Source organism: Poeciliopsis prolifica, unplaced genomic scaffold, assembly GCF_027474105.1.
Source record: "Poeciliopsis prolifica strain line A6 unplaced genomic scaffold, Auburn_PproV2 SCAFFOLD002, whole genome shotgun sequence".
Classification (NCBI taxonomy): Eukaryota; Metazoa; Chordata; class Actinopteri; order Cyprinodontiformes; family Poeciliidae; genus Poeciliopsis; species Poeciliopsis prolifica.
The window spans coordinates 17,490,139-17,510,737 of record NW_026562377.1 but is presented as its reverse complement, the minus strand read 5'-3'; the positions used below and the strand labels follow the sequence as shown (position 1 = coordinate 17,510,737).

At 38.3% G+C, this 20,599-nt stretch overlaps 1 protein-coding gene across 1 annotated transcript in view; it reads left to right on the top strand.

The window, feature by feature from the left end:
- sema6bb (sema domain, transmembrane domain (TM), and cytoplasmic domain, (semaphorin) 6Bb) overlaps positions 1-20,599 on the top strand; it is a 169,867-nt gene that overhangs the window by 89,982 nt on the left and 59,286 nt on the right. Inside the window, exons 4-10 of the mRNA XM_055047752.1 lie at positions 1,823-1,883; positions 2,007-2,069; positions 14,497-14,595; positions 16,512-16,602; positions 18,629-18,748; positions 19,286-19,374; positions 20,148-20,365. Of these exons, the coding sequence (XP_054903727.1) occupies positions 1,823-1,883; positions 2,007-2,069; positions 14,497-14,595; positions 16,512-16,602; positions 18,629-18,748; positions 19,286-19,374; positions 20,148-20,365 (741 nt within the window). The remainder of the gene's footprint in view (positions 1-1,822; positions 1,884-2,006; positions 2,070-14,496; positions 14,596-16,511; positions 16,603-18,628; positions 18,749-19,285; positions 19,375-20,147; positions 20,366-20,599) is intronic.

Below are 20,599 nucleotides of genomic sequence, written 5' to 3'. Positions count from 1 at the left end.
TGTAAATGTAGGGGCAAAAACTCGCATCAGAGTTAATTGGTCAAATTATCGTTTCTGTGATTTTCTTGCTTTTCATTCCCTACTAATTTTCATAATAATGACCTGGCCTTTTAAAATAAGTTTAAAGGAAAACTAATTTAATAAAGATAAGAGGAATTCAGTTCTATTATTTAACCAGATCCAGAGTTAGTGGGTCATTTGTTTTGTTCAGACAGTGTGGGAAAGACTAGGAGAACTGTCTGAGGATGGTTCTGCTATGAAAACAAATATGCTTTGCAGTTTAGAAGAATATTAATATTCTTTGTAGATTGACACGTGATTTCTCACACTTCCACTGAGTACTTCAGGGATCACAACATGTTTCTTGGTTCAGTCTTTAACTTAATATTAATAAACATATCAATAAACCACAACGGCTGCACGATTTTACTGAGCTCCATTCACTGTATTTATTCAGACGCAATACTGAGGCAGCCTTGGAGAGATTAGCCTCGACTCCCGGCTCCACACCATTTTGAGACTTTGACCTGTTAAGCAGGGGTTTCACTGAGCCAACACTTCTTTACCCCGGAGATCTGCAAGGCTGACTCAGGGTGGTAATCTTCTAACAGAACAACAGGGAATAGAGATAAATTATTCAGAAGAATGATGGCACCTGCAGTCTCAATAGACACTCACTCCTAAAGTTTTCTCAATTAATAAAATCCAGTGTAAATCCACACACAACTCTCGATGTTTGCTCTCAGTTTTTAACAGAATTCACATATATGTAGGTAGTACAGAAAGACAACCTCTCCTTCTGTCAGAGGAAAGGTGAAAGCAAGAGCAAATGTGCAGCACAGATGAGAGACGGCGCTGGATGAGAAACGGGATCGATACCGCAGCACTAACACGGCTATCGGAGATGTACAGATAAGGCCATTCGGAGCGCGGCCTGTGCTCAGCTGAAACCCTCGCTTCAGATCCATCCCAACAGATTCAACGGCCTTCATCAATATGCAAACGACTGCCGTTATCTGCCCAGCATAACTCTTGTTTGGTCGGCATTTTTCACAGGAACATCCAAGGTTGCCACACAATTAGCAAGGGATTAAAAGTGCAGTAAAGCGGTGTTTGGAGTTTTGTGAATTTATTCACGGTGTTAGGATTTTGGGCTACATGTGGGCAGCATGTGAGGGTGAAAGCCTCAGTCTAACCACTTGATTAAATCATTCATTAATTCAATTACAGGCTTTTCAGTGTGACTGATAAGCCTGCATTGGGAGGCTGAGCAGAAAATTCAAGGCAGCAAGTCAAGTCTAATGATCAGAGGGAAAAGTTGAGAGACAAGTTGAGAGACTTTGCAACTTAGTCTGGTATCATTTCTCATATGATTGCAGACAAGTGGAAGACCACAAAGCTCTGACCTGAAGGTCTGTCTGATAAGTTTATTTATTTAATAAATAAACGTTGATGATTTCTGTGCTTTGCAGTTGTGCAAAATTCTGTGCAACTTAGAAATATTCTCCTTCTAAGTTTTTATGCACATTAGTTTCAGAAATGACACCCTTACCTTTTCACAATTTGTCACATTGCAATCATAGACTTCACAACACAGACTTGTACAGTGGCTGAAAAAGGATACACAGCGGTAGCGTGCGTAGTGAGTTTGTATTAAATGCGTGGTTTGGAATTACTCCAAAAACATGAAGATACTGAGCTTGCAATAATATCCATTTTCCACTCATAGACAGTAATGTTTGATGCCTTTGAAACCATGGATAATGCTGCACTGACAAACTCAGCTTAGTCACCTTCTCTCTCTCTTTGTCTCTCTGTACAGGGACGATCTTTTCCGGGTGGAGTTGGACAACAGTGCTGGGGATGAGATGTTTTACAGCAAAGTACGTCTCCTGGACAGACTCGCGTAGCATTTACAACCTCTGTTGAGATGTCGCTTTATGTCTGCAGAGACGTGCATGTGCGGCTCACGAACTGAGATAATTTGGGTCTCTTTTACTTTACAGAAAAGAACATGGGAGTCGAACAAAAATGACATCAGGATCTGCAGGATGAAGGGCAAACATGAGGTAAGACACAGTTCCTTCATACATTTCTCTTACATTTACACATTTTAAGGGCTCACAGGGATTTTGCAGTCAGCTGTTCACAAATCCAACCGCTAATGAGTCTCATCAGAGAGTCTAGTCAAAGTTGAGCTCAGTTTTGCTTGGATTCATAATGACCTATGTGACATAGTACTATGTGCATTGGTCCAGTTTGTTGTTTTCCTTATATTTTTCAAATAAGTAAATATGAGATTATCATTTTTTAGTAGCCATGAGTAAAAATGCAATGGCTCCACTGTTTTTAAACAAAAATGATTTGACTGCTTATATTTAAAACAAAATGGAAGCAAATAATCCTACAGCTATTCAAATAATAATAATAAAAATATTTTATTATTATCTACGCCCTGGTTTTTTTCTTGCATCTAGTCGAATACATAGACCTGCTAAATTTAGTGATATGTATAATAATCAGGTACTTCCAGCTCGTACCTGATTAACTGGCTGAACAGGGTGATGGACGTCACTTTTTTTAGTTTAGTTTTCTCTAAAGTAAGAAAGTGGCGGTCCACTTTCTGCTGCATTACCACACTCTGATCACCTTCTCTGGCATCTCATTGAAAAGTCTTTATCTTGTAGGAACAGCATGATGGACATTTCTTAACCCATTTAAAATTCTAACTTTTTAATACCCTGGAATGGGAAACTGGTCTATGCCTAATTGAGGTTTTGATTTCTGTAATTAAATTCAATCTCCCCAGAATATGCTGCGTTCCTAAATGATGAGGGAAAAGAAAAATCTGTTCTACTTGATTTAATGACATGCCTCATGCTAAAGGCAATCCTGCAAATGTATAAAAGATTAGTAACTAGTGCTTATTATAAGTTCTATTAAACTAAGGTGTCTGTCTAAATTAAAACTAACAGGGATGAAAAATTTATGTTAAAATATCAGCAATTTTGGAGAAGACTGGCAGGCATTTAATTTTTTCATTATGTTTAACTTTGCATGCTGTTTTGCCTCTCAACAAGCTGTTTTTTTTTTAGTGGAACAAGTTTCTAATTTATTGATTATCTTGCACCTACAAAATAATAAAAAACTTTTGTAGGAAAAAACAAGCAGCTTTCAATATTTTTATTAAAATAATTTGAATAATACATTTGAAGAGTACATGCCAAAACCACAGCATGTACTATACATACTAGAAAACAGTTTCAAGTGTAAATTGATCTATGGAAGTCCTATTTTTTATAAGCCACTCACTCAAACAGGAAGGAAATAATACAATTATTTTTTTCTGCTTCAAACTTGTCCCTCCATCGTGGGTCAACACCGCGGTTTGTGTCCTCGCTAAATGTACGTGGGTGTCGAAAAACCAGTGTGGCGAGGAAGAGACGGGGTGATATGTCCCAATAGCGGCCAGCAGCCCACGCCTGAATACCTCTTATATTTCCAGCACTCATATTCCGCGCTGCCGTCTGCCACACATAAACAGCGCATGTTAAGCTCATGTGTGCGAGTAGTTTTCATGCAGGGGGTTGATGGATGTGGTTGAAGGTGGCCACATGTGCTGTCTCCCCCTCAGGCACAGAAAAAAATGACTTATTTAACACAGTGAGAGAACACCTGACATTAAATCTGTGTGAGACAGTGCCAAATAGAGGCACAATGGAGGATCGGGGCACTGAGACAAAAAGCTGAAGCTCAGAGGATGGGAAGAGGCGGGGAGTGTGTGAGTCCCTGCTGGCCGACCCTGAGGAGGGCTGTGGGGCTGACGGAGATATGAAAGGTCTTCTTGCCCCTAATGACTGTGCTGCCTGCTAATGCCGTGAGTCACACAGCAACGCGAGGAAGATAAGAACACTGCCAGGTCCTTTCAGTCAGCTCTCCAAGGGCTCAGACGCTTTTCAATGGATGCCCATAGAAATGCATAGATTTATGTAAACCTTTAGTCACTTTAAGGTCAACGTTTCTTGCAATTTTCCACATGAACTCTTTCTTTTAAACACTTTGATAAAATAGTGCAGAAATATTCACATTTAAAAGCACGACAAGAAGAAAATATGTTAAACAATTTAATTTATTGTTCCTTCTAAAAAAGATAATGAAGTTCTGTTGTCACTGCTGAAAATTTTAGATTAACAATATTTAGTTCCAATTTCGGAGTGCAGAATGAAAATTAATTTATGTTCTGCATTCCACATGCCACAAAAAAATTTAATTTACCTCTTGCATATTTTTTGACAAACTTGTGATTTTAATTGTTTATTCAGTTCACTTCAACTTAGAAAATACCTTATAAACGCCAAAGGAAAATGATTAATCTAATAAGTAATGGCTGGTTTGCGAATATGTAATATGTCAAGGTTTAAGGCACAATATCAATTGAGAAAAAAGACATATTTATCCAATTTAAAGATAACATCTGCTCTGTACAATAAGAGATAAAATTTCACGGTTAACATGGCATCACACAAATCCAACATGAATCCTACAAAACGGTACGAACACAGCAAAGGATTTAAGCTAGAAACTATTGTTAAAAAAAATAAAATTGGTGACTTTTTTCTACATGAGGTAGTTGAAGTTTATTTAAAAGGTTTTCGGCTTGCAGCAGCTGTTCAGCCCCAGACAAGACACAATTTAATGTTGCCAGAATAAGCTCTGCTCAGCTCTTTATTGTTCAAACCAGTATATTACCTCGCAAACTTCTCAAAACGTGGTTTTTATTCAGAACGGGTTCATGCAAAACATGTTTACAGTTATCAAAATCATTTTAAGCCAGATATTTTCTCTCTGACTGAAAATGGGATGGGAAAGATGATGAAAAGATAATATAATTGTGTAAAATGAGCACATGGTGAAAATGTAACTTTTTTTATTGACATGTTTTAAGATAGCTTGTTGAAAATGTGAATAGTTCTTAAAAATCAATCAAAAATCTTTATTCATATAATGACAGTCAAAATTATAATTGTGAGCCAGGTTTTGTACATTTTCACTGATATTTTGATCATTTACCTTTGGCAATGAGCCAAAGGTAAATGATTGAGGCTGGAAGGGATCAGTGTCATCACCCTAATCTTTGGCTCCCTCTATGCATTCTCTATCACATTCAAGTCAGGACTTTTGCTACATTCTGGTTATATAAAGCCTAGAATCAAAGATTTCTGCCGTGGGTATTAACAATTTTGGACTCCATATGTATTGAAAATATCTCAACTTCTATTTTTTTTTTGTGGGTGGTTTAGGGGGCAGAGCTACTTCATGCTTGAGTTTCTTATTCATGGTGTTGCGTGGATTCAGTGTCTTTTCCTTCTGCGTCATTGTCTTGGTGTTGTTCTCCCCCACAGTCTATGGTTGGTTCACCCTCATTTGATTGTCATTCTGGAGCTGGAAGTCCCACAGGATCCTTTGCCCTTAATTTCCAATCATCCTTAGTGGCGCCTCCCACTTGGACAGGAGGAGTTTTAGTCTATTCTAAGGACAGATGTTCATCCTCTATTCCAGCCTTTCTGCAATGGCATCTCATATTCACTTTGCCTGCCAGCATCTTACATCCAGTTATTATGTACTGGACTGTCTCTGGGGAGTCTTTGCACAGTCAGCAGCACCTATTGCTTCTGTTTCTGAGTTCTTGCTTTAAGTGCCTCCGTAGGCTCCTTAACTTAAAACGCTTATCATGATAAGCTTTAGCAGTCCAATATATGTATTATCAGGGCTTAAACATACAGTAGAGTCACTGTGGAGCAGATAAATGATGATAGTGCAGTTGTACAATTTGACGTATAAAAGTTGCATTTGTCTACAGCAAAGCATGTATGTTCAATACACCTGAGGACAAAGGTTCCAGGTGTATCCAATAAATATCTGATTGTTGCATAATGTGAATCTTAGTGTATTCACATACATGACAAATCCTGAGAATGGTTTCCACACTGCAGACTGTGGACCTGGACAGCCAAATTCAACAGAATACTCTCCTAGGACTTTTGAAAATATGCAAAAATTATGTAAATATGCACACAAAGAGAATTCTGTTATTACATCAGATAAATTAAGGATATATGAAATTTATAGGTGAACAATAACAAATATTTTTAATTATGATTTTTCTTGCACAATTACATAAAAAGGGCGATGTGTACAGCTTTTACAGGATATTAATGTGAGTATTTAAATTTCCTGGAATTTTTATTCTTTTTTTTTATAAGTATGTTAATTTAACTTGGTGCATACAATATGCATCGTCTGTATTATTACAGTTATCATGAACTACAACACCAAATTTCAAGTATGTATGTATTTGAGCATTTATACTTCTGTTAGTTTTTCTAATATTCTTTCTCATTCTGTCCAACTTAAACCAGTTTTTTTCTCCTAATCCCCCAGAATCAAGGCTGTCGTTTTATTTATATCTTCCTTGTCTTCAGTCCTCCTCTTTGCCCTCTGAAAATATCCTGTTCTGCTTGGAGGAAGGTTGTGTCAGATGTGATACACTTGCCACCTTAGAATTGGTTTTGTAATTAAATATTTCTGCTTGGCTGATCAGGAAGGACACAGTATTCTGCCTTAATTAGGCTTAAGATTCAATATCCTATGTCTTCTACTGTTTCCTCTCATTGTGTTGACCAATGGGTTGTTGCCACAACCAGCCTCACTTACCATTCCTACAGATCAGTTTGTTGCTTGTCAGTCTCCTTCTTTTGCATCATTGGCATTTGTCTCTTTCTGTCATATATTCTCCTTGTTTCATTTTTTCTCTTCATTCCTATAGAAGCAAGAAATAAAGTAAAATGGCTCCATGCCAGCATCAAGCAACGACTGCAGGCATTTGCATGCAAACACAGTCATGCACTTCTAAAGAGTGGTTGGGCATTGCTATAACCAGCACTTAGGAAGATTGTTTAATCAATATTGCCTTGATCAAGCTCTTGGGTTTTAAATTGTCCAACCAAAGCACATTTTTTTGGTTTGAGCATTGAAAAACAAATCGGTTTCTTTGCTGTTGGATGGCTGCTAAATAATAAATGTTGCCTTGCTGCAAGAAGGTTCAAGGCTCAAGTTTGCATGTTCTCCTTGTTGCTCTCTCCAAGACCTGAGATTTAGGCCAATTGGTTTCTCATTCGTTTTACTTTGTTCTTAGATGTCAGTGTGTCCGTGCTTGGTTGTTAGTATGTCTCCAAGTTGCTCTGCGAGTGACCGGTGACCTTCAGGCTGAATCCCGTCTCTTCCCCACTAGCCACTGGTGAAAGACCCCACCACATCCTCTTTAGTAAAGTGGGTATAGACAATGGATTGACACCACGAATGCCCTTCCAGCTCATTATGTTACTGTTGTTTGGGTGACATCCAAGTCACAAAATAATGAAGGGACAGTTGTGTGTTTTTCAGGCACCAAGTGTGATCTTATAGAACAATATCGTAACTATGTTACCTTCAGCTTTTATGGAAATGGTGTATATATTGAACATGACATAAAGGGAATTGTACTTTGTAATTTGACACCTAGAGATTGTCCTTTATCTCTTTAAGAAGCGTCTTCTTTTTCCAGTACTCCTCCTCCAACATAACATGATAACAATTATCTTATATGATGCCATTTGCAACTCAGGAGCTCTGAATTGTGAAATAGTTTGCACGGTGCACTCAGCAGACTCAAAGTTTCATCAGGTGTTTGCTAATTGCTGCTGCTGCTGCTGCTGCTAGTCTCGAGGAGCTGAGTGAGGGAGTCATGAGGAATGTGTGCTCAGAGGAGGAGCTTTGGGTAAATCGGCTACACATTGTCTGACCAAGCAGTAAGACCCCCAAAAGGTTGTCATGGGAGATTCAAGGATTTATCAAACATGCATGAAAGAATGAAAGCAACATTCCAGGTACATTTTTGATGAGATTGTAGCTTTATAAGTTGAAGCTCAATTTACACATTTTTTCCCCATTTAATGAAGTAACTCTAGCCCTTTACATTTGAATTAAAATGTTCACATACGCTAGATCTTTTTATTGTCATTGTCTGATGTTAAAACAGACAAAATGTTTTCTGTTTTCTCCCAGTTATGATTAAAACACTTACAACATAATGATGCTATGGCATTGTAAGCTTCTGAGTTATTATCCACAGCGAAATAAGTTCTGTACTGACTGAAGTTTAACTTATCAATAAATAGAGATGCTATAAACTCAAGTCATTTCATGTTTTTCTTGAGCAGCTGTATTTTATCTGCAATACATCCATTCCAAAGTTACAAGCTCAATCCAAACAAAATTTAGACAATATTATTTTGTCTGTGGTGCAGTGTTGACGGTGTTGGTGTCTCAGGTGTTTTTGCCTCATTAGCTGTGAAAACAAACCCCGAGGAATATCAAAGCTTGTAGATGCTATTATTCTTGTTCACAATTCTAAAACCGTCTCTATTAAATACAGGTGAGAATAGCATTCCAATATATGTCCTCTTATTTCACTGCCTTCTCTTTGTAATGTGCGCAGAAAACTGTTTTGCTCTGTCTTTTTAAAAAATTGCTTTGAAATCCCTGGAAAGCATGTCATCTTGATGGCAGCTTATCTTGATCTAAAATCTCAGCGTGCTTTCTTGCAATAACACCACAATTACAGAAGTTTAAACAAGCTTTGCCAAGGGCAAAGAGAGTCCTGGAATAGTGATTTATTCTCTGTGATGGCCCATTATAGATGCTCCAAAGTCCAGGGAAATCCCAGCCACTGCCAGAGAAGGTTAATAGGAGGCTTTTTCATTCCACAGAAGAGTTTTAAGTCATATTTGTGGACATGACAAGCTATGAAATACATAGCCTGTATTTCCTTCAAATTATTTTTAAAAAAATCAGGTTTCCCTTAATACTTCTTGCTCTTAAAATCTAATTGATGTGACGCTGCTGCCAGACTCCTATTGTCCTGCAACATGTGAACTCATGAATATTTTAGTAAAAATGTCTTTAAAGAGCACTTTGTGACACTAATAATAAATCATGACACTTGTATTGAGATGACAATGTAGCCGCAATATATTGAGGAGTCTTAGTAGAGCTTTGCACTTTGGTTTCACATATAAATGTGCTGCAGGTTTAGAAGGAAGCTGCATTCTTTCGGTGCACTTAAGTCCCGAGTCGAATGGAACATACCAACATTTTTCAGTAATGTATTGTTACACCCACATACCAGAACACTGTGTCTTTTTTGAGGTTTTTGATGGCTTTAAAGTTTTAACAGTTGGCCTTTATTTACTGAAGTACTTTGCAAAATTCTTCTTTTACTATTATGGGAAGGCTGTTTGTTTTCAACAGGGAGTTTGGCCATTAAGGGTCTGACTGACCTACCTAGAAAACTCTTCTGATCCCTTCTCTTTTCGCTCCTTTTCACTTATCACATCTCCCCTACTCCGCCGTTCCTCGTGCGACTGATTGTTTGTTCAAGGCCTGTGGTCAGTTTTGTCAGAATTACTGTCAAACAGTGAAAAGGGGTTTCAGAGGGATGTAGATTGGCTTTAACATGCTGAGTAAGACCACAGCACATTGCTGCTAAATTAGTACCGCTGTTAATCTATCCCTCACCCACGCCCGTACAAACATAGACTCACGCTGTGCTCCTGCCACAGAGCTTCGCTCTGTTTTCAGTCAGAATTGTGCATCAGGGATTGTTTTTTTGTTTTTCTTTTCCTGAAAATGACAGACCTTAATGAGCAGAGAAATGGTTTTCAGAAAGGGCTTTGTATGTATGTCTACTCTGTATACAGTATGAGTTCATGTGTGTGGGAGAGTTCAGGCTCAGAGCTGCTCTTGGGAGAACAGCACGCACCTTGAACATCAGGGGACCAGCCAGGCATGTAATGGAAACTTTGGAGATTTAGAGAAGCTGCTTGCTAAAAAAAGAAAAATAATAATACGACCGCCAATGTTCTCCCACAAATGACTCCTACTGTGTGAGGTCATAATGATAACATTTGGGACATTTTATTATGTTTCATCACACAACAAATATGTTGTTGTTACTCCCTACAGAGTGAAAACAATGTAAGCCAAATGTTTTACTGTCATAAACAGTGTTGTAACTTTGTTGAAAAGAGGAATGCTGATTGCCGCCGTAGGTAAAACACATAAAGAGTTTTTATTTTTATTTTATTTCTTCTTGATATTAGGACAAGCTTTAAGTCCAAGACCAGGCTTTGGTCAAATGAAAAGCTGTTTATCATCTAATAGCAACAGGTTGAGTTCCAGACAATAGATGAGAAGCAGATGCTAAAGTTGGAACCCCTGACTTTTTTTTAATGGTGTCTTTCTGCTGCAGGTTGTTTGGAGACAATGTGTTGTAGCAACAGAGAGCTTGTTGTTAGTCCCGGGGTTTTGTGTGAGTCAGCCGCATTTATATCCCCATAAATGCTTTTTGGATGAGACTATTTTGAGTGTGAGTGAAAGAAAGATGGCGGATGTGTGGCTCTGCTGGGAACCTCACTTTCTCACTCAACATCTGCAGAGAAAAAAAGTGGCCTGGTTATTATCTTTCTCCAGAGCGAGGAGCTGATTTGAAACGTGCTACCTGTTCAGAGTCTGGCTTATATTACTGCAGATTTGCATATCCAAACATATCCTCGCTTATGCATCTTTTCCACTCATCTTCTCTAACATTAACAGCTACATCAGTATTCATGCTGAGGAATGTGCTTCTGTATGAAGGTATAAAAGTACCACAAGCCACTATAGATAGGCAGTTTGGACTTATCATTTTGTTGTATTTATTTGGATGAATAAATGCTGTATTAGTCACGAATCTATACCTGCACTCTGTCAGAGGCTCAGAGAAACAAAAACTTAAAACTTACCCTGAATCGGAAAGGCTCCACCTCAAGCAGTTTAACTGCACTCCTAAACATTATGCAATAATTGCGGTCACTATTTTAAAAGTGGAAAAGGTGTAATTATTGAAAATCTAACCAAAATGATAGTTATTATGGTTCCTAAAGTATCATACAAGTATTTCAGGGGATTTGCAAACAGGTTTAGGGTCAGAAAAGGGCAACTAATATTTCTGCAGATACCACACATTCTGGACACAATCTGTTTAAAACCCAACCTTCAGATCAAAGCACTATTTGTAAAAAAAAAAAAAAAAACATGCTTCCCGTAGGCTGTCTCTATGATGAACACAGCGAATACTTAACAACTGGAATTGTTAATTACCTTGTTTTGAAAAATAATAATAATAATTTACACTGTCCCAACCTTCAGTTTTTCCTTTTTTTATTAAAACAGTGGCTGTTAACACATTTGCATACTACCTGTTTAACTGTATTTACAGTTTATGTCTCTACACTTTATATCTGAAGAGGTTTGATAACTGAAGTCAAATTTATCACTATTGCAGGTTGACTAATTTTTATCAGTATTGTTTCTATACTAAGGATAAACCATCCCAACACTGAATGAGTACTTTTTTTGAATTATATTATAAATGAACACATTAATTTAATTTATTGAATATATAAATAAAAAACAATCAAGAACAATAGATCAAAAATTATAATTGAGTGTTTTCTATATTAAATATAAACCTAGATTATGTTTGAAATATACCTTTGACTAGTCAGATTGACCCCCCCCTTATTTAGTTATTAATATAAATTATTAGAAACAACATAGAGCTCAGACTTTATAGAAACATGTTTTTTTGCTCTTGTTTACTCCTTTTTGCTGCAGGTTATCTTTTATGACACAGGCAACATGGCTACACAGAGAATGGGAGAAGGTTTGCAGTCATTTGAGTCTTAGGAAACTTTGCCAGCTTGTAGATGTGGCATTTTGTCAGGATTTTGCACAAGCAAGTGTGCAAAAAAGAGAGGAATGCAGTGGGAGAAAAGGCACACAACAGGACACACAGCCTCTGGATTTATATGTAATTATTTAAATCGGTGACTCACTGTTTGATCCTTTATAATTGGTTTGTGATTTTGTGTGGAGAGCATAATAAAGCTTTAATTCGGTGTGCAGAATTAGGCTTTGAATAAAGACTCCTTCTCGGAAGTGCAGAATCACTTCCTGGGATATTTGAATTCGGATAAATGGATGCTGCACGTATGCAGCTCTACATACATTTTGATGATGGTACCAAAGTGGGAATGGCAATCAGAGTTCAATTGTTGATGCTACAAAGGCTCTAAGTGTTGTTTTTTACCCTGCAATCTTGAAATTGCTCATTTTATTTGTACAATCAGTACCAAATGAAGACATTTCGTGCAGTGGTCTGGGTCTTCTTAGTATTCACGCTCCTCTCTGAGATGTTGGCAGTTGGACTGGGTAGTTATTAAGAGTGCTTCATCTGACTTTGTCATTGCTGATCAAACCAAGCTGACAACCCAACAACAAACAGCATGCAAATGGTTCCCCAATGTGAGCTTACATCTGTGCTCTGATAAACATCGCCAGATGAGTTACGGGCTCTGTGCGACTCGCATACGGCATGTATGTGAGTTGCATGCCTTCAGATAAGCTGGCACAGCCTCAACTCGGTTTGTCACATATTGCCGCTATTAGAAATAGCGGCGCGAACTTGACACACCCCAAACACCCCAAGCACCAGAACCCTGCATCCTCGAAGATGAAAACACTTCCTTCTTTCCTGTGTCTGTTTTTCCGGTGAAAAACGAGAACCCTGCAGGGAGTGGAGGGGAGGGAGAAGAGAAGGGTGGAGCATCTGGAATAACATTCACTCGTCTCCCATATCACTGCTTTCTCTCTGATCCCTGTCTCACACACACACTCACACTTTGCTTTGACATATCAGCTATCACCTCCTCTGCAGCCTCTGCTTCAGCCCCGCTGCTCTTTCAGATGACATCAGTGCAGGTGTTGGTCTTGAAGTAGACCCCATTTGGTGTTTGTGTATCCGTGTGTGTGTACGTGTGTGTGTGTCACTTCTGGTGCCATGCTGGCTGGGACACTTGCCATTTGAGGAAGGGTATTTGCTGGTTGTTGACTACCATTGACGTGCTATGCATCACCACCCACTTACAGGTGGCTTGCTCGTCTTTGCAACCTGCTGTCACAAATTTTTGACATTTATTTTAAAGTTTCAACTGAAATTTCTTCCCAGGGCTTTAAAAAGATTTCTTTAGATAATCTGTTTTGCAAAAGTCTGTGTACTTGTTAACATTTTCACATTTTGCCATATCACATCTGCAAACTCAATGTGTTTTATGTAAAAAGCAAAACTTTTCATTTGCTTTTACTTTGTTGAAAGCCTTATTTAACCGATCACCTCCATAAGACGATTGAGAGAACTTGACCAGGGTTAATTTGTTTATTGGATGGGTGAACTTTTATTCACATATTAATACAGCTAAATAAAATCTAGTCCAAAAATTGACCCAAGATAGCACTTAATTAGAGAAGCAATAAAACAAAATTTAAAGTCAAACTAAATTTAATTACCCAGAACCATCTATCCCCATGGTAAAATAGGCAGCACATGTTGGCGGCTGCATTATGCCGTGTGGATAATATTTGAGAAAAGGGACAGGGAAGCTCGATATGTAAGAGTGAAAACAATGTAATGTAATGGAACAAAACACACAATGATTATGAAAAGCTGCTGTAAGAATGAAGTGTGAAAAAATGTGAACCTTTTCTGTAGATTAAAAAAAAAGTTTTATTGAAAACCTGTTTCAGGTGACATTGTTCCTGTCACTTCATAGTAATCTACTACTTCTTTTTAGTTTATCACAAGAATTCCAAATAAAAAACTTTGATATTTGTAATTGTAACGTCACAAAATGTGAACATGTTCCACGGGTATGAATACCTGTGGAAGGAACTACACAAATACAAGTACAACACATCATTCACATTGAATTTCATACCAGCGTGCCTAAGTATGAGTTTATCTGTGTTAACATTTAGGGAGCAGAATGAAAAGGGATTAACTTTCATTGTGCCTATATTCATGGTTGCTTACTGCAGTGGAGGAAAGCGGCTCTTATCTGGCGCCTTACAAACAGCACGACGACTCGTTCTGAAGAACAAACATGGAACGAGGATACTGCGACACAACTTGATTTAGTCACCCAGCTGGCTTTGAGTAGAGTTTGATTCCTCATGTTGAAATTAGCCTTAAGTCTGTTGCTCGTTAAAGAAAATCCTGAGGCTGATTTAGATTATAGTCTGTCAATCAAAAACAGCTGTCTATGTGCACATGTGTGTAGCAGGTAGACACTTAAAGTCTCTGCAGGCTTCCTAAGGAGTGTATCAATATGATTGACAGCGTTAATGATGTCGTAATTCCTCACATCAGGCAGCTAAAAAGCTTCAATTCACACAGTTTTTTGGATAATCAGTTTCTGTGTTTGTTTGTTTTTTCCCCCTGCACCACAATTTTGCTCTGTTTCTTAACTCCTGCTACATTTTGAACTGTCCCTTCTTTTTCTGTCTTTTTTCTTCCTACAGGATGAATGCCGCAACTTTATCAAGGTGCTGCTCAGCAGACAGGGGGGCCTCTTTTTGTGTGGCACCAACGCCTTCAACCCGCTCTGTGCCAACTATACTGTAAGCAACCACATCACATCTGCCGGCTCTTCTGTAACTTTGTCAGACATTTTGTGGGCCAGCCAATAACTCAGTTATTCATAGAATTGCTTTAACATAATTGATAAATAGTTTGTCTATGTTTTGCAATGAGAGAGCTTGCTTCAGCAGTGCAATTAGTTTGTCTACTCAGGTGAAAGCTTTCAGCTTGATTTGGGTTGTTTGTTTGGCACTTGAGGAGGTGTTGACTTCCTCCCAAGTAGCTATTTATCCTTTCCGTCTGGCAGTTTTACTTCCTTGTTTTTCATGGGAACAACGCTTGTTATTTCTTGGTGGTTAAACTTTTAGGCCTGCCGTTAAAGAGTCAAAGGCAGAAAATCAGGGAGAACAAGAAGAGGTTCAAGAAAGCGTCCTTAGAGGGAGGCTGGAGACATAACTGGTTTACTTGGTTGGATTGTTTTCATTATTATTTTGCTCGTGACAAAAAGGAAAAAAAAAAGATAAATTTGAAAAGCAAATTACAAATGAAGTGACTTGCAAAAATATTCAGCCTGTTGAATCTGTTCACAATTTGTCACTCAAACTTACCATCAATTTTAATGCACACTCCTACATTAAAAAATAATTCTTTATTATTTATATGTCTTTTGCAGGCAAGTGTTGCACTGCATTCTGTTTAGGGTTTGAGAGTAAAGTAATTTCAAATCCACATCACACTTTTTAGATTTTGGTTTAAAAATGTAAATTATTTTCCTGCTCTTCATAGTTATGCTCTAATTTTGTTTGCTTGTTACGTAAAGCACCAATAAAACATGTCAAGGTTTGTGGTTGTAACGTTGCAAAATGCAAAAAAATGTTCAAGCGCTATGAACACTTTTGCAAGGAACTCTAAAGAAGTAAACAGATAAAGACTCAACGTTTAAGGCAACAAGTCAAATGCACTGATTCAACTAATTATCTCACATTTTCAGAGTTTTACGCCGACAGTTTGTGGCATAAAAACAACTGACAGAATCTGAAGGTTCTACCCATCAAGTTTCAGCTCACCTGAATCCTCCTCCACACAGCTCGTTCCACTTTCCCAAGCGATTCCTGTCTCACTCAATTATGGCAACAACCCGAGACTCGCTGAAGGGGGGAAAAAAATACACATAAATATTAATATTGGGTTCAGCTGATTTCGCATCATTCTGCAGAGATTTTGAGGGAATGTGCGCAGCCTAGTAGTGAGAGCTAGAAAAACAGTGTCAGAAAATTGGGGGGGAGGGAATTTTCCATCAAAGATTTTTTTTTTTCTTTTTGTATCCGTGTTATTTTCATTCTCTCACATTTCAAACTTGGTGGAACATCGGAACATAGAAACAAACCTAGCCCATTATCTGTCAGCCACTAATGACGCCCTCCAACACCTGTCTCTGCCTGATAGGCTGTCTGCTTCTCAGGGGACTAGTTAGCAATGCAAGCTGCTCTTTTATTTATAGCTCTGTTTTAATGAAATGACATTTATAAATGATTTTGCTCTCGATGGTGGATGGAAGGCACTTAAAGTTGTTTTTTTTTCTCCAGAAATGGTTGAAATAGGTGCTTGTGGCCACCTTTTAAATATACATGTGCTGTAATTGACACAGAACCAGAGATTTCACCGTATAGATGCAGAACAGTATAATAGAGGGATGAAAACTTGTGTGAATTATTAACTAGACTTCATGGAGGTGTCTGTATGTGTGTGTTGGTCTCTTATTTATGTACGAGAATGTGACTCTCTTGTTGCCTAATTGCCACCACTGAGTCATTAGTTTACGCTCTCCATAACACTGTCTAATTGCCATTCTCTTGTGGCTTGTTTTCATGATGCTGCCATGGATGCATTTATATTGTCTAGAGTGTGAGGATTGAAACCTGTTTTTGCCCGCCTGTTTGTGTACGTGATTTTTAAGGGCGACACTCTGGAGATGATAGGAGACCCAGTCAATGGAATGGCGAGATGCCCTTATGACCCCAAACACGCCAACGTTGCTCTGTTTGCTGGTAAGATGCTCCCTCCAGGCTCCATGCACCTCTTCTGTGTTTCTTGCTGTCAGACAGGAATGAAAAACTGAGGAATAACCCAATTCCTCTATGAAACCTAATGATTGACACTTGAATATGCTGTATTGGTTCAGCTTCAATTAGTTTCTCTCTGCAGTTTTCCTGTTTACCTCACTTCACTGATAATGTGATCATCAGGTCTGTGAAAACAAACTGCAGAGAGCCATTATGAAACAGTCATCATGCTTTTTTTTTATTACAGTAATATTTTAGTCTTGTCAACTGTCATGTCTGCGATAACAAACATTTTTGCTTTATGGTGTATCATTATAATGGCCTGAATTAGTTTAGGCCGCCATCGTTTGTCTTTGCAGATAGTTAAGTCGATGATGCTCTCAAATCCAAACAGTGTTAACTCAAAAATGAAGCTGTCAGCTTTTAGCATTTGTTAGCTTGATTACAAATTTCTACTTAAATGTTTCTACAGTTTGAATGTATGTTATGTGTAAAAATCTTAGCATCTACCTTAAAGTGTTTCGACAAAAATATAAAAATCCATAACCTGATTTAAGTACTGTATCTCTGCTGCTATTGACATATTTCTGAAATACAGACTATGTAATAAGTAAAACAAGATATGTGTATTGTTTAGACTATTATACATATTTAAAATGAATGGATGAATTTCCCCCTCAGTGTTCATTTTAACATCATGAATCCTGCAGGCATTTAACAGATGAACCCAACTTTTAGAGTGATCTGTCCAAATAACATTGTTTCAGATCTCCTAGTCTTTGTTTTTTCTCTGGAAATATTCAGTCTAAACTTTGTTTTTCTTTGAGAGCAACAGTTTTCTCTTCTATGAATGTTAAATCTGAAGAGCTTTTTTTTTTTCTACTGTACAATTATGCACTTTTATAACATCCTTGAAAGGATATCCTGTGATAATATGATGACTTGTTTGCAGCTATTGCCATACTGTTAGTAAAACTTGTATCTTTCAGTCTGCTTTCATAGTGAGATTACTTTTCCACTTGTAAACTCTAATACATACAGTGAAATGTCTGACTTTAAATTAATTTGTGACCTCTTTATGTCGTGGATCAGACTCGGATGCTGCTAAAGTCTTAACAGTCTAAAACATCTCTTTTTATTCACTCTCACTTTATCATGATAAGCAGATTAGTTTATCAAGTGCACCTGAGGTGATATGTCTGTGTGATCTAAACCATTTAAAGAGATAAGAAATGTGTGGGTGTCCTATTGTAAAAGAGCTTTTTTTTTTTTTTTTTTTTAAACAGTTGTTTATTTAGTGTCTTAAAACTGAAATCTACCCCATTCGTAACTCCAAATGCTGATGAGCTCTTTAAAAGTCAGTGCTTTGTTTTTGTTTTTTGTTTTCTCTGTATTAAACTGTTTAGGGCATTTAAAGGGGAACTATTTGAAGACTGAAATGTGAGGAATTCATATCTGAAGAAAAGATAATGTAAAGAAAAAAAACTCTGGTTCCTTTTGATGAAATTAGTGCCACGATACATGAGGAAAAATGTGCACAGCATCCTTAGAATCAAGCCTCTCCAACTCATCAGTTTAATGATAGATCAGTTTTGAAGGTGTTGCAGGAAGTGGCAGAGAGGATATATCACAAGCATAGAGTGGTTCCACTGAATAGTGCAACATTTAGATAGCTTAGAAAAAGAATGCATGGAAATATCACATCAAAATTAAAACTAACTCAAGAAGTTCATAATGGGAATTCTACGATAGGCCTGACAGTCCTTGAATCACTAAATTGTCCAAAAATAGATTAAATATTCTAATGAGAATAATAGCAAAACAACCAAAGATCTCGAAGGATCAAGATGTGGCAGGAGGAAATAAATTAAAAAAAAATCAAAACGAAAGCTGACAGAAGTATTTTCAGGGTGACCAGGGGTCTGTCTATTTTTGCATTTCTCTGTTTATAGTTGCTTTTTTTATTATTCTGTTCAGCTCACCAGTGTCTGTGTGTGTTTATGTGCTTCAGAGGGGAATCTGTTTACAGCTACGGTGACAGACTTCCTGGCCATTGATGCGGTGATTTATCGCAGCCTTGGGGACAGCCCCGCTCTCCGCACCATCAAGCACGACTCCAAGTGGTTCAGAGGTACCAACAGACGCTTGTGTGAACGCGCGTGCTTGCCAAGATGCGCTTGTATGTTTGTGCTCCTAAGCGAGTCGCTCCCCTGCTGCAGTGTGTCCTGTGTTCAGAATCCACGCCCTCTGTTCCTGCTGTGGTCAGAGCTGGATGGGTTTGAGTGAGCGTCCACGCTGCTCAGGAGCCTGATGGATTTGTCAGTAGCTGAGGTTTGACTCAGCAGACTGATTGCGGGATACAAAATCCCTCCGCATCAAGTTCGATGTTGCCGCTAACACGTGTTGCAGAAAGTCCTGGCTGAATTATTACCAGAATCAGCATGAAAGTCGTGTCTCAGAAATGCCAGTGAGACATAATTCTCGTATTATTTGCTATGAAATCCCCTTTCAGCATGTAATGAAATTAGGCCTGGCTGGTGCCTCTGTGCCCCTGACCTCATGTTACTCCGGCGTTGTGGGAATTAATGCTGCATTCACAAATGGAGATGTTTTTGGATGCGTAATTTCTCATGAACCATCTATACGTTCTTTCTCCACAACAACACAGAGCCCTATTTTGTGAGTGCTGTGGAGTGGGGACCTCACATCTACTTCTTCTTCAGAGAAATAGCCATGGAGTTCAACTACTTGGAAAAGGTATGAAGAGAAATCAGATGAAAATGTATTTCCTCTTTTGTGTCTGAATTTTTCATGCAGAGGAGGAAGCTGCCTCTTCATCGCACACTTTAAAAGGACGTCTGTGGAATATATGAATGCATTGTTTAGAATACAAACATGAAAGGTGAAGCTGAACTGGCAGTATTGTTTACATTTGAGCATCAACACTTTTACTCACTGCCACAATGACCTTTTTATTATTTTCACTTCTTTGCATGCGTATCTGATCTAACAAAACACAGAACACGATTCTGTTACCCTGACAAAGATGTGATTGTTACAGTCTTAATGGCATTTCCTGTACCGATAACACATCTTTATTAAAAAATAATTTCTTTCTTTAAAGCGCATTTAAAAAGCATGTGAAGTGCCAAATCTAATTAATGAGCAATTCACATTCTGGGGGAAGTGTTTGCAGAAGGTTTCTGGCTTTGACGTGTTTACACAGAGCAGAGTAAATGGATGCTCAAACAGCGACAGATTTGGGTGTTCAAAGAACCAATTTTGGGATTCACTGACATTTTCGTGAATAATTGATGCTGATTTTAGCATTATTAAACAATGATCTGTCAAAACAGGGTTATCACATTGCAAATGGCATGCAAACGACTTGGCACATCGGAGCCGAAGAGCTTTTGAATGTCTCCTTTTGGAGATAAAATGCAAACATCTGCAGCTTATCACTGGTTTCAAGGGTTTTATCTATATTATGAAGTTCAATCACAAAGCCAGCTATGGCTTGACTTTCACAGGTGGTGGTGTCGCGTGTTGCTCGCGTGTGCAAACGCGATCAGGGTGGCTCACAGCGCGTCCTGGAGAAGCAGTGGACGTCATTCCTCAAGGCCCGGCTGAACTGCTCCATTCCTGGAGATTCCCACTTTTATTTCAACTTGCTGCACTCCACCAGCCCCATCATCAGGATGCACGGCAGGGACATCATCCTGGGCGTGTTCTCCACACCAGCAAACAGGTACAGCACATATATATCCTCCCCTCTCATAGTTGTACGCCCAGTTTTTTTCCCATTTATCTTTTTCAAAAACGATAACGTAACTTAACCACATGAGGACTTTAACTTTAATGATTGGAAGAGTGAGGTTTTCTCACTCTTCCCATTTCACAGTTACTTTGACAATGTGCTGCATCTCATCTTGTTCATAATTTCTAACTACTCAGCATTCTTCCAAACTTTTTGGAACATACC